The sequence below is a fragment of the Electrophorus electricus genome, chromosome 12 (assembly GCF_041902795.1).
Source record: "Electrophorus electricus isolate QZ-2024a chromosome 12, ASM4190279v1, whole genome shotgun sequence".
Lineage (NCBI taxonomy): Eukaryota > Metazoa > Chordata > Actinopteri > Gymnotiformes > Gymnotidae > Electrophorus > Electrophorus electricus.
This window is the reverse complement of record NC_137508.1, coordinates 26,083,562-26,098,460: the sequence shown is the minus strand read 5'-3', so window position 1 is coordinate 26,098,460 and position 14,899 is coordinate 26,083,562. Positions and strand designations below refer to the sequence as shown.

At 38.4% G+C, this 14,899-nt stretch overlaps 3 protein-coding genes across 6 annotated transcripts in view; 2 read left to right on the top strand and 1 right to left on the bottom strand.

Moving 5' to 3' along the window:
* Positions 1-14,899, bottom strand: part of LOC145660169 (uncharacterized) — a 283,557-nt gene that overhangs the window by 964 nt on the left and 267,694 nt on the right. For 3 of the 4 annotated variants that reach the window (XM_081724291.1, XM_081724292.1, XM_081724290.1), the window contains 9 exons: positions 1,792-1,863; positions 1,618-1,662; positions 1,400-1,432; positions 1,080-1,172; positions 794-946; positions 566-652; positions 381-446; positions 221-271; positions 84-140 (listed from right to left, as the gene is read on the bottom strand). In XM_081724291.1, coding sequence (XP_081580417.1) covers positions 93-140; positions 221-271; positions 381-446; positions 566-652; positions 794-946; positions 1,080-1,172; positions 1,400-1,432; positions 1,618-1,656 — 570 coding nt within the window. In that variant the 5' untranslated portion in view covers positions 1,657-1,662; positions 1,792-1,863 and the 3' untranslated portion in view covers positions 84-92. The remainder of the gene's footprint in view (positions 1-83; positions 141-220; positions 272-380; positions 447-565; positions 653-793; positions 947-1,079; positions 1,173-1,399; positions 1,433-1,617; positions 1,663-1,791; positions 1,864-14,899) is intronic. The other variant, XM_081724293.1, reaches the window with a different exon arrangement.
* On the top strand, positions 6,927-11,943 carry LOC145660323 (uncharacterized). The gene is made up of 2 exons (XM_081724815.1): positions 6,927-11,432; positions 11,882-11,943. Exons 1-2 carry the CDS (start codon positions 8,555-8,557, stop codon positions 11,941-11,943), a joined length of 2,940 nt encoding a protein of 979 aa, XP_081580941.1. The 5' UTR covers positions 6,927-8,554.
* On the top strand, positions 12,019-13,361 carry LOC145660322 (uncharacterized). The gene is made up of 2 exons (XM_081724814.1): positions 12,019-13,117; positions 13,356-13,361. The coding sequence occupies exons 1-2, from the start codon at positions 12,056-12,058 to the stop codon at positions 13,359-13,361; spliced, it is 1,068 nt and encodes a 355-aa protein (XP_081580940.1). The 5' UTR covers positions 12,019-12,055.

Below are 14,899 nucleotides of genomic sequence, written 5' to 3'. Positions count from 1 at the left end.
ACTACAGCTTCAAGGAGAATAGACATTACTACAAAATAGTGTGTGTGTGAGTGAGTGATAGAACAGACGGGAAGAAATATTACCATGACATCTTAACGTCTAGCAGCCGCAGAAGCTGGAATTGATGTGCCTTGGGTCACCTAAAAAAGAGACATGATACATAATTATGTAAAATGTACATTTGTTGATATGAAAGGAAGGCTGGAGGGTACATGGTTACCATTGGAAAGTCACCAGCTGAGCGCACCATCAGCCAATCAGCAGCAGAGTGCTGTGGAGAAGGATGAACATGATAAAACACTAAAAATCCCATACAGATGCAAATGATTGTGGAAGTCATGTAGCTGTCAGTGGAAGGTGGAGCAGCATTGTGACTGTACCTTGATTCGAGCCTTGCCTGCTGCACCACCTCCATGCTGAGGGTTCAGCCCAGGCACAGGTACAAGTTACAAAAAAATACATAGTCATCTCCAACTGGTAGTAAACCAGGGTGAGTAAGGTGATGTCAGGTAGAACTCTAGGAGCCTAGGAACTGTAACTCATCTTTCTGGTTTGTAATTTATACCTGAATCGGCTGGCCATTGTTTAAGATGGGAGACTGAGCATTGCTCATTCCATTTGCTTGTGGCAGCACAGCAAAAAGTGGAACAAGCTAGAAAACACAGAGAGACCATTAAACTTAAGTGGTTAAACTTAACATGAAGTCAGGGAAGTTGCTCTTTCACATTCTGAGTATCTGCGTGATGTGCTGTTCTCTGGTCATAAGAAAAAAGGCAGTGAAGTGCAAGCAAACCGCAGCTGGTGCAGCTGGAGCAGCTGGAGCATGGGGAGGGACCATGCCAGCCTGCTGCTGGAGAACAGGAAGTGTTGCAGAAAGACCAGGCTCTTGTGCTAGAGCCAGAGCCACCTGACCATTGGGAGCAGGACCTGGCTGAATAAGCACCAACTACAGTAAGAAAAGAAGAAAAAATGAATAATAATGTGAGGGTTAGATACAATACCACAGAGAAACTGGATTCTCTGCACAAAACATAGAATAAGTGCATGAAATAAAAGTTCTTACTTTTTGCTTGCCATACCTGTGGAAGAATGAGCCCAGGGAGAGCTATAGGATTTGCGGCTGCGTTTGGGACTCCACCCCCATTCACGGCAGCTCTGTTCGCGCCAGCAGCCTGTCTCAGGTAAAAATAACAATTACAACATGCTAGCGTGCTCTGATCCGCTTCACAAGAAGACATGATTTGTTAAAAGTGGTTTCTGGTAGCAGATTTAGTTACAAACAGGTTTCAGCATGATTGAAATGTATCAGAGTACTGACAAGACAGTAGATCAGCGCTTTATAATTCAGCTATGAAGCAGCTCTCTGACTCTGGAATCCCACAGCACGGTTTCACTATACCTCAGCACTCCCTGAAGACGCTGCTGCTTGTACCTAAACGTGATTGGAGAAAAAAACAAAAACATTTTACCCATTCCCAGAGATCAGCAGAAGAACAATTCAGTAACTAAAATTCAACCTTAAATTTTAGATAATTTAAAATCTTAACATGGTCTTAACTGGACAATGATGAAACAAAGTTATATAAACAACCTCTGGAATCCAACTGTAATTCTTACCAGAAAAGATTTTAAAAGAATCCACAGTAAACAAATCATGATGCTCTGTAAAAAATGGAATTTGTTCATTGGTAAAATTATACATTTGTAAAATTGTAATCACGTCTTGTTTCCAGAATAGTAATACATATAACTGGTTATTTAAAATATATTAAAAAAAGAAACGTGCTGCACCTTAAATGTAGTGCTCCCAGAGAGGTCATCTGGTGATGTGCTGTCTGGGTCCACTATCAGCCTTTTATGACTCTAGCCAAGCCACAGTGGAAACCACTGTTTAACACTGTTTTGGGGTTGTCCAAACCACTCGTCATACAAGGTCTAATCTTCAAATGAGTCTGACTACATTACTGTGACAACATAATGACATACCTTACTGAGATTAAATGTATTTATCTACCATATAGCCAAAGGCTGTGGTGTGGGGGTCAGCAAACACAAATTACTGCATAACATTTTACACAGTGGATGTTAAACACAACACAGCTAGTACACACATACACACACACATACAATGATGTGATGTCATATTTCCCACAACATTTAGCTGTTCCACAATATGGGAACAACATGACTTCAGTTAGAGCTACTAACATACATACACTATTGGAAGTTAAAGGACCTTTGTAATACAAAATAAAAATAGAAAAATGGTCATCTGAAAGACTACTCACACACTAAAAGAAAACACTGAGTAGACAGACACAGTCAATAGACAGGCACATAGGTAAATTGAATATCACATTTATTACTGCTAATTTTGAATGAGTTTCTGAACCAAATATCAAACAAAATAGATGCCTTTAATAAATGTAGTTGAAACAAGTTCAGGCTATTTTTATTTAATTATTTCTGGCTGTGCCACAACTGTTAGTAACCATGGGCTAATGACATTTCTCAGCTGTTTATTTCCAATTGCCACAATGGACAATAACGAAATAACAGCAGAATGCCTGTGTAGAGGCTTAAATTAACATGGGCACTTGGCAAGGAAGAGAACAAAATAATTTTACTATTAAACACAGTTAGCAGAGACGCACTCTTTGGCAGGTCTAGTTCACAATTAATAGTAAAACATATTTAAAAACAATATAAAGAAATACCATTATTGAAGATTCTACAATGTGAGCAACATGGTAACACAGCTACAAAACAGCTACAGCATGGATACAACACGGCTACAACACCCACTTATTTGGGGTGAATGTAAGCCTCAAACACCCTGCTGGCAGGATGCAAGGACTGTGCTACACCTGCCTGAAGGCATAAACCAGTCTCAGGAGATTTTGAGATTATGTTGATTACAGACACTTTAGTCTGAGATTTTCACAGAGAACCTTTATTACTAGAGCTTATAATAAAAGAGAAAAACTGTGAGAAAACAGTAGTACAGTCAGTAGTACGTCAGTGCCCATTTAATTGTGATGGCAATTATACAATATGTTGAGAAATTCAGTTATAAAACTGTAAATGTTTTTGATGTTCTGATGTTCACAGCAATTTACGGATATCAGATGGCAAGCAGAAAATACTACAGAAAAATGTCCTGGCAGTAAAAACCCTAAGAGAGCATACAGGAATGCTAAGCCTTATGTGGGCAAGCTAAACTTCAGAGCTACGAACACTTCTATAAGAGTCTACATACCTACAATCAAACATTTTTTAAAAGGCCTGTCAAGCATTCTTCCTCAATATCATTTACAAAAACACTCCATTTGCCAGTCTACAGGTTCAAAAATCGGCCATCACATAAAATCAAATCAAATTACACACTGGCCATCAATATCTCCATGTCAGTTAAAAAACCTAGGTCACACCTATCACTGCAAAGAAATACACCAGTTATAATGTTTGAATATCAACTATCAACCAGAATGTACTTTTAGACAAACTGAGACTCTTTGTAACCGTCTTCAGCCAGTTTAAAGCCTTATCTACCAGCTAAAACTTCTGTTATGCCAAGTCTTGCTAGATAAAAAAAAATGCCTGCCATAGCTTCTCAAATGAAACCCAGATCTATACAGCAGTCTTGCCAAGTGATAACACTGCCATAAACTGTGTAAATACACAGAACATGAACATATAGATATTCCTGCTTCCAGTTTTGCGGCAACAATTTGGAATGAGCCATTTCCTGTTCTGTTCAATTTCATTAACATTACCCTGTGTGAGGTCATAAAGACATGAGCTAGGGCCAGTTTGGGAGGAAGCAGTTTTAGGCAGTATGTGCATGCTCTAGAGATGAAGGCTGTCCAACTCAGAAGGTAGCATAAGCCATCTGTCTTCTAAGGTGCCTTATTATAACCATGAAGGCAGTGCTGTATGTGTCCTTTTCGGCAAAGGCAGTCGCATAGCACTGTTCGCTGCTCAAAGGACTGTTAAATGTTTGCAAAAAGCACATGAGAACAAAAACCAATACATGTGAAAATGTACAATATTAAATCCAAAAGGTAAGTAAAGTCATGAAAATAGCAACGGGATTGTATGATTATATGCTTCATACCTTTATGACTATCTGTTAATTGAAAAAGGCACAATTTATTTATCTGTTCCATTTGTCTGTTTGAAATCTATTTGTCTTTGACCTCAGCAGTGTAAACATAGGACTGCACATCTAGTTCTCACTATTAGCAATATGACCACTACAGTGCCATTGCACAGGATAGTGAGTATGCAAAACCTCCTGGCTTTGACATGTGACATCAAGTCACATGCAGTGTGAGTGCTGCACTAACACTGTTGAACCCAGGAGGAACCTCAAGGACTTTCTTAAGGATTGACGTCTCTTCTCTGTGAAGTTGCTTCTCTGGACTAAGATGGCTAAAATGGCTTTTTGGATCTTTCTGAAACAATGTCAACAAAATAGGAGTGATTATTTCTCTACCATTGTGCTCATAATTGTTTGCTTACTGATGATGTTCAATAAGGCTTAAGCTGACTGACCTTGCTTTATGATTCTCCTTTATGGGGGGAAATCGGCCAATTGTTAGAAAATCTTTTTCTTAAATGTATTTGATGTTGAATTATATGTATTATTATTATTATTATTATTATTATTATTATTATTATTATTATTATAACTACTACTACCACTACCACTACAATTACTTTTAATATGCAGTGTTATATTAAATAACAGCTTTATTAGCACTATAGTCACTTTACTATCATTTTGTTTTGCAGGCCTGTGTCATATTTCTTGTAATTTGTTTAGGGTTAGGCCTGAGCTTATGCCTCATCAGGGCTGTCTTGGAACAGTGTGTGTCAGAACCAAGGTCATAGGTGATGGACGATGCCTCCCTCCCTTACTACAAAGGGAATCATACCTTTGCCCTCAGTGATTGATGCACAATAAACATCATGGAAAATGTAAAGCTCTAGTTTCTTGCCAAACACTCCACAAGAGAATAGCACCACTAGATCCGTGTTACACATGTTATCCGTGTTTCGTTTTTTTGTTTTTTAAATATATGATTGTGGACAAGAAGGTCTGCAAAATCTTATCTGGAGTGCCTTCATGCGGTCGATGATCTAGATGAACATTCTAACACTATGACATTGTTTATTAGATTTTGTGGAGACTTCTGAAGACACAATAATGACAAAATTGGGTTCTTCTTTTGTAAGCTTCACTGGTTCAAAGAGAAAGCTTACAGAGGTGGAGACAAGACAGTGTACAGCTAAACAAGAAACACCAGTGAGCTGAGGAGAATGCTTTCAAAAAAACAACCCGATAACAAAGCCCGACTACCTGATGACAAAGATGTAGAAAGGCTTGCTGGACATAACCTGCTATAAAAGCTCATTATCCCACACAAAGGGTGATTGTTAACTGGTTGAATATGAACTAATGCAAGTTTGAAAAGGCAAGTATCACACAGCCCAGAAGCTCATTCTCACACTCTTGTTCAAGACTGTAAGGTATTCTGTTTCATTATATCAGAAATAAGATGACGCTAGGTGCAAAAAGGTCAGGTTTATTTTCTGAATTAATTATCCAATTAATTCACAGCTAACTTATAATGCATCTATCTGTTGGGCCCCCAAAAGAGATTAAAATGGAAAAACTTTAAAGAGAAAAGAAATAAAACCAACTAACAGTAGGGATCTGAAGTAGAGCACAAACACTACATAGGTCTGCTATGTATTGTGAGCTACTGTGTAAAAAAGACAAATTCCTTGTAATACACTTGACCAATAAGGCCTAATTTCTGATTCTTAACTGCAGCATTGTATGTAGTTTTCCTTTGCCTAAATGGCCGAAATAAAAGAATCCCAGTCCAGTAGATGCTTCCAGTTATGTCAACTCTATGCACGGTGTGCTTTTTTATTTTTCTGCTCTGACACACTTGACTGAGATCAAGATGTACATGGGGGTGATCTAGTGTACAACAAAGTTTCAGAATTTGGTACACTGGATTGAAACAGGAAAAGACTGCTCTAGTTGGGAAATGGCTGGTTGAGTTGGTTGTGATTTTTAAAGTTGTAATAAAAATGGAATTTATGCATGGAAATATGGAATACTTTAATTTTACACAAGTCTGTTGCACTGTAACCTTGTCCGGAACACGTTTATCTGGAGTAGACAAATATAGAACAAGAACAAGAATAAAAAGCTCAGGAAAAAAGGTGCATTTTTTCAGCTTCAAATGCAATAATTGCAGTGTAATTTGATCGTTTGCCACCCAAATCTCAGATCTCCTTTATCATTTTCATCATGAGTGTGTGTTGCACATATATACATAACCTTACTATTTTACTGGTCTATTATTGTTAAAAACTATTCAACACACCTGGTTACTACATATTAATTGATAAACAACTATTTAGTATATGGTTTAGTATATGGTGTACTATTAGTCTATGGTAGCTGTTATTTATTTATGTTGCTTTTTACAATTTATACATGAGCTATAACAAGAACAACAACAACAACAACAACAACAACAATAAAATACAGTAGATTAAATTATATACATAATATAATATTTAGTATTTCCAGGAAAACTAGACTTTTGGGAACTAGACTTTTAGGTGTATGATTGACAAACGGAGCTGAGTAATTTTAAGGAAATGTAAATCATTTGTAACATTGTCTTCGTAAAATCCATTTAACTGCGATCTGATAAACCACGCTGATGTACAAAAATTAAAGAGCTAAAGGCTAGCAACTGTCCCCTCAATGTCTATCTTTGTGTGTGTGTGTGTGTGTGTGGGGGGGGGGGGGGGGGTCTATGCTACGATATGACTTTAGATATGAAACAGGAATTCCCATTATACAACAGGCATAAAATAAGAGGGTGTGTCCGAAATCTGTAAGTACATTCGTCTGCCTCAAGGCAAAGCAACTTCCCTGAAACCACAACCCCCCTGTAATTATCAACAATCTCGGACTCCTTTGTTTCTCAATCTTTTGTAGTGCGAAAGAATAACTATAAATTCGGGTGTAATTCGACGCTGGAATTGAATGTGCCCAATATAGTTCTAATGATTTCTCATCTTATAACATATCTTTGATATATTTTAGCATTATAAGAAGCAAATTCTTTATAGTAATGTGTATTTTTCCATCACGTCTATGATCTATCAGACAAAATTTGTCAGCGTCTTACATAGGAACAAAATAACCTAGTACGGATTTCTGAAATTTTAATAAACTCGAATTTCTGACAGTACAACATACCACAACACCATAACAGAAAGACGTAGGGGCCAGCTTGTTTCACTTTTCATTTATTTGTGTCACTTTTCTAATTGGTCAACGTCCATCCTTCCCTGCATGTTACGTCAAGAAATCAGAAATGCACTTCGCGAGGCAGTATATTTATCGTTCATCACACGGTGAACCTTAACGCCAGTGAACAACTGAAAAAGGACCACACTGCTAAACCATCGGGCTCAGGCTATTAATTTGAATTGTCTGTGGAATTAGGACCGTCCAGCCAACTTTGCAAGGTTTGGAAGTATCGCGGCATGTCACGCACCCAAGAGAGAGGGTATATTTCTGTGATATTTCATAACTTTTTGTTATAAAGGTTTTCATGAAGGTGAAATGATGATGGAAACACGATAAACACGACAGTCTTTATTTTGTCCTTATTTAACTGTAGGAAATGTTGGCTCCATCAATTTGTTTACATGATACAGGCATGACACAGTGAGTCTATTGAGCTGTAATTATCTGGTGAGAGAGACAGGTGTATCTGAGTGTCATCTGCATAACTACATTAATTGATATTCTGTAGAATTTGACACACTGTACTGAACATAATTCATACTGTACTGTAAATAATGTAAAAGGCAACGTTAAAGCCCATGTTTGAAAAGCAGGCTATCTCACACAAACCCTATGATTACATGTGATATATTAATGCAATTTAATATTTTATAATATATTAATTATTGACCAAGATTAAAAATGACAAATAATGAAAAAAAATATATTATATACATATAATTTTAAACAAACCAATAAAATAATATGTTCATTTCAAGATTAACCTTTTAATTGGGAAAACAAAGAAACATGCTGAAACAATGAACAATGTTTATATTACTGTTGTGACAGACAAGCTCTCTGCACAGATTTTACTAATGTACTGTACATCATATATATATAGTCTTATTTGTAATTACAGAAAAAGAGGAAGCACAGCAGTCTTTTATGTAGTGGGTAAGAAAATTTCCTTTGAAATTTATGGTTCACTTTAAGAATAAAATAATTACCTTGGTTGATCTATAATTTATAGCATTCAATGATCATGATTATATTTTATTGTCTCTTCCTTATTAAACAGTACTGGTTATTTGCAACATTAATGTTGCAAAAAATGATGCAACATCTTCAGAAAATCTGTTTTTTTCAACAAATGTGACAAAATCTGTGGATCAAGACAAAACAACTAATCTCATAGCTAATGAAGAAGTGACATCAACACTGATGTCAACAAAAAACATGTTACAAGAAACAAGATTTGAAGCAACTGGAAATCCAGTATCATTTAAAGCAGAAGGGATTAGTCTTACTGCTTTTCCAACATCATCTACTGAACAAGGATTCATTGTCGTTCCATATTCTAGTCCAAGTGATAGTGTAGATGTTTCCTCGGATTCATTCCCAACAATACAGACAGGAATCACTGCCATACAAGACAAAATAATAACATTTCCACCCAAAGTGACTTCCACTGCAGAATACACTGGAAAAAGTGCTGCTAACTTGATCACAAGTAAACATGTTCCATCAGTTATAGCATTAACATTGACTTCTGTTGTGTTAAATTATAGTCTAAGAGAGAGTGTCAGGGTTTCAGCAGTTACAATCCCAACAGCGCAGACAGAATCCATTGCAATACCATCCATACCTGACACATTAAAGACAGTTCCAGCCACAGTGACTTCATCAAGATTTGAACTCACAACTAGTAATGGAATGGGATCTATAAGCCATGCTCAGTCACAGGTGTCTCCTTCTGTGACAAGTCCTTCTATAGTAAAAAGCAATAATCTGCTATCAACAGAATTGCGTGTTTTAGTGCATTCCAACACAGGCTCCACTGGAACAAGTGATCTTAAACACTATGAGTCAGAAGTGGCACAGAGCATGAAATCAGCTAGAAAAAACTGTATTACAGGTGATACTCCATCAGATTTGTCCAGAACAACACATCCAAGAAACACTGTATCAATTGACACATTAACGACAACCACACCTACCATAACATTATCAGAATTTTCTCGGACCAACACTCCTACTGTGATTAGTCATTCGAATGTATCAGGCACCATGCCCGCAGCAAGTTCAGCACCAGTAAACATTACTGAAGTACAATCAACAACAATGTCTAACTTAGTGCATTCCAAATCCATTGGAACAAGTATTGCTAATGTGATCATAAATAAAGAGACTACATCAAGTGTAACCACCATGACTTCTGTTGGAACAAATTCCGATATAGACGAAAGTGAAGATACTTCAGAAGTTTCATTCTCAGCAACACAGAAAGGCAGCACAGCAATAACTGAATCGTTAATAAAGACAACATCACCTTCAGTCACTTCATCTGAGTTTTCACAAACAGCTTCTCTGATTGTGACAAATTCTACATCTCCATCTCAATCAAGATTTTCAGGCACCATGACTCCTTCTGTGACAGGTCACACATTTCCACTAAGTACTGATTTGCAATCAACAGCATTGCCTAAGTTTGTTGATTCCACCTCAGCACCTATTGGAACAAGTGCTGCTAGCTTGATCACAAATAAACAGGATCCCTCGGCTGTTGCACCCACGATGGCTTCTGCTTTGTTAAATTCTAGTCCAAAGGATAGTGTTGAGGCTTCAACAGCTTCATTACCAACAAGACAGACAGAGATTACTACAACCACTGAAACAATAATGACAACACCGGCTAGAGTACCTTCACCAGATATTGTGCACACCACTACTGTGATGAATAATACAAGTCCAGCTCAGTCAAGTGCTTCAGGCTCAATGACTGCTCTTGTGACAATTTCAGCATTAGCAGGCAATACTGATTTCCAAACAACAGAATTGCCTACATTAGCAGACTCAAGCTCAGTGTCTGTTGAATCAAGTGCTGCTAACTTGATCACAAATAAAGAAACGTTATCAACCATGGCACAAAGCAGAATTTCTACTTGGACAAAGGTTATTACCAGTGATGATGCCAATGCTTCATCAGTTTCATCCACAAAAATACGAACAGAAACCAGTGTAAAAAATGACACATTAATGATAACATCTACACTGAGTCCTTCAGAATTTGTACCAACCCCCAGTCCAACTATGAGCAGTACTACATCTCCAGCTAATTCAACTGTGTCAGGCACCATGCCTGCTGCTCTGACAAGTCCAGCACCTGTAAACACTACTGACGTGCAATCAACAGCATTCACTAACTTAGTGGATTCCAAATCCATTGGAACAAGTGTTGCTAATGTGATCATAAATAAAGAGACTACATCAAGTGTAACCACCATGACTTCTGTTGGAACAAATTCCGATACAGACGAAAGTGAAGATGCTTCAGAAGTTTCATTCTCAGCAACACAGAAAGGCAGCACAGCAATAACTGAATCTTTAATAATGACAAGATCACCTTCAGTCACTTCATCCAAGTTTTCACAAACAGCTTCTCTGATTGTGACAAATTCTACATCTGCATCTCAGTCAAGATTTTCAGGCACCATGACTCCTTCTGTGCCAGGTCACACATTTCCACCAAGTACTGATTTGCAATCAACAGTGTTGCCTAACTTTGTTGATTCCACCTCAGCACCTATTGGAACAAGTGCTGCTAGTGTGATCACAAATAAAGAGGATCGCTCGGCTGTTGCACCCACGATGGCTTCTGCTTTGTTAAATTCTAGTCCAAAGGATAGTGTTGAGGCTTCAACAGCTTCATTACCAACAAGACAGACAGAGATTACTACAACCACTGAAACAATAATGACAACACCGGCTAGAGTACCTTCACCAGATATTGTGCACACCACTACTGTGATGAATAATACAAGTCCAGCTCAGTCAAGTGTTTCAGGCTCAATGACTGCTCTTGTGACAATTTCAGCATTAGCAGGCAATACTGATTTCCAAACAACAGAATTGCCTACATTAGCAGACTCAAGCTCAGTGTCTGTTGAATCAAGTGCTGCTAACTTGATCATAAATAAAGAAACGTTATCAACCATGGCACAAAGCAGAATTTCTACTTGGACAAAGGTTATTACCAGTGATGATGCCAATGCTTCATCAGTTTCATCCACAAAAATACGAACAGAAACCAGTGTAAAAAGTGACACATTAATGACAACATCTACACTGAGTCCTTCAGAATTTGTACCAACCCCCAGTCCAACTATGAGCAGTACTACATCTCCAGCTAATGCAACTGTGTCAGGCACCATGCCTGCTGCTCTGACAAGTCCAGCACCTGTAAACACTACTGACGTGCAATCAACAGCCTTCTCTAACTTAATGGATTCCAAATCCATTGGAACAAGTGTTGCTAATGTGATCATAAATAAAGAGACTACATCAAGTGTAACCACCATGACTTCTGTTGGAACAAATTCCGATACAGACGAAAGTGAAGATACTTCAGAAGTTTCATTCTCAGCAACACAGAAAGGCAGCACAGCAATAACTGAATCTTTAATAATGACAAGATCACCTTCAGTCACTTCATCCAAGTTTTCACAAACAGCTTCTCTGATTGTGACAAATTCTACATCTGCATCTCAGTCAAGATTTTCAGGCACCATGACTCCTTCTGTGCCAGGTCACACATTTCCACCAAGTACTGATTTGCAATCAACAGTGTTGCCTAACTTTGTTGATTCCACCTCAGCACCTATTGGAACAAGTGCTGCTAGTGTAATCACAAATAAAGAGGATCGCTCGGCTGTTGCACCCACGATGGCTTCTGCTTTGTTAAATTCTAGTCCAAAGGATAGTGTTGAGGCTTCAACAGCTTCATTACCAACAAGACAGACAGAGATTACTACAACCACTGAAACAATAAGGACAACACCGGCTAGAGTACCTTCACCAGATATTGTGCACACCACTACTGTGATGAATAATACAAGTCCAGCTCAGTCAAGTGTTTCAGGCTCAATGACTGCTCTTGTGACAATTTCAGCATTAGCAGGCAATACTGATTTCCAAACAACAGAATTGCCTACATTAGCAGACTCAAGCTCAGTGTCTGTTGAATCAAGTGCTGCTAACTTGATCATAAATAAAGAAACGTTATCAACCATGGCACAAAGCAGAATTTCTACTTGGACAAAGGTTATTACCAGTGATGATGCCAATGCTTCATCAGTTTCATCCACAAAAATACGAACAGAAACCAGTGTAAAAAGTGACACATTAACGACAACATCTACACTGAGTCCTTCAGAATTTGTACCAACCCCCAGTCCAACTATGAGCAGTACTACATCTCCAGCTAATGCAACTGTGTCAGGCACCATGCCTGCTGCTCTGACAAGTCCAGCACCTGTAAACACTACTGACGTGCAATCAACAGCCTTCTCTAACTTAATGGATTCCAAATCCATTGGAACAAGTGTTGCTAATGTGATCATAAATAAAGAGACTACATCAAGTGTAACCACCATGACTTCTATTGGAACAAATTCCGATACAGACGAAAGTGAAGATACTTCAGAAGTTTCATTCTCAGCAACACAGAAAGGCAGCACAGCAATAACTGAATCTTTAATAATGACAAGATCACCTTCAGTCACTTCATCCAAGTTTTCACAAACAGCTTCTCTGATTGTGACAAATTCTACATCTGCATCTCAGTCAAGATTTTCAGGCACCATGACTCCTTCTGTGCCAGGTCACACATTTCCACCAAGTACTGATTTGCAATCAACAGTGTTGCCTAACTTTGTTGATTCCACCTCAGCACCTATTGGAACAAGTGCTGCTAGTGTGATCACAAATAAACAGGATCGCTCGGCTGTTGCACCCACGATGGCTTCTGCTTTGTTAAATTCTAGTCCAAAGGATAGTGTTGAGGCTTCAACAGCTTCATTACCAACAAGACAGACAGAGATTACTACAACCACTGAAACAATAATGACAACACTGGCTAGAGTACCTTCACCAGATATTGTGCACACCACTACTGTGATGAATAATACAAGTCCAGCTCAGTCAAGTGTTTCAGGCTCAATGACTGCTCTTGTGACAATTTCAGCATTAGCAGGCAATACTGATTTCCAAACAACAGAATTGCCTACATTAGCAGACTCAAGCTCAGTGTCTGTTGAATCAAGTGCTGCTAACTTGATCACAAATAAAGAAACGTTATCAACCATGGCACAAAGCAGAATTTCTACTTGGACAAAGGTTATTACCAGTGATGATGCCAATGCTTCATCAGTTTCATCCACAAAAATACGAACAGAAACCAGTGTAAAAAGTGACACATTAATGACAACATCTACACTGAGTCCTTCAGAATTTGTACCAACCCCCAGTCCAACTATGAGCAGTACTACATCTCCAGCTAATTCAACTGTGTCAGGCACCATGCCTGCTGCTCTCACAAGTCCAGCACCTGTAAACACTACTGACATGCAATCAACAGCCTTCTCTAACTTAATGGATTCCAAATCCATTGGAACAAGTGTTGCTAATGTGATCATAAATAAAGAGACTACATCAAGTGTAACCACCATGACTTCTGTTGGAACAAATTCCGATACAGACGAAAGTGAAGATACTTCAGAAGTTTCATTCTCAGCAACACAGAAAGGCAGCACAGCAATAACTGAATCTTTAATAATGACAAGATCACCTTCAGTCACTTCATCCAAGTTTTCACAAACAGCTTCTCTGATTGTGACAAATTCTACATCTGCATCTCAGTCAAGATTTTCAGGCACCATGACTCCTTCTGTGCCAGGTCACACATTTCCACCAAGTACTGATTTGCAATCAACAGTGTTGCCTAACTTTGTTGATTCCGCCTCAGCACCTATTGGATCAAGTGCTGCTAGTGTGATCACAAATAAACAGGATCGCTCGGCTGTTGCGCCCACGATGGCTTCTGATTTGTTAAATTCTAGTCCAAAGGATATTGTTGAGGCTTCAACAGTTTCATTACCAACAAGACAGACAGGGATTACTACAACCACTGAAACAATAATGACAACACCGGCTAGACTACCTTCACCAGATATTGTGCACACAACTACTGTCATGAATAATACAAGTCCAGCTCAGACAAGTGTTTCAGGCTCAATGACTGCTCTTGTGACAATTTCAGCATTACCAGGCAATACTGATTTCCAAACAACAGAATTGCCTACATTAGCAGATTCAAGCTCAGTGTCTGTTGAATCAAGTGCTGCTAACTTGATCACAAATAAAGAAACGTTATCAACCATGGCACAAAGCAGAATTTCTACTTGGACAAATGCTATTACCAGTGATGATGCTAATGCCTCATCAGTTTCATTCACAAAAATACGTACAGAAACCACTGTAACAAGTGACACATTAATGACAACATCTACAATGAGTCCATCAGAATTTGTACCAACCCCCAGTCCAACTATGAGCAGTAGTACATCTCCAGCTAATTCAACTGTGTCAGGCACCATGCCTGCTGCTCTGACAAGTCCAGCACCTGTAAACACTACTGCCGTGCAATCAACAGCATTCACTAACTTAGTGGATTCCAAATCCATTGGAACAAGTGTTGCTAATGTGATCATAAATAAAGAGACTACATCA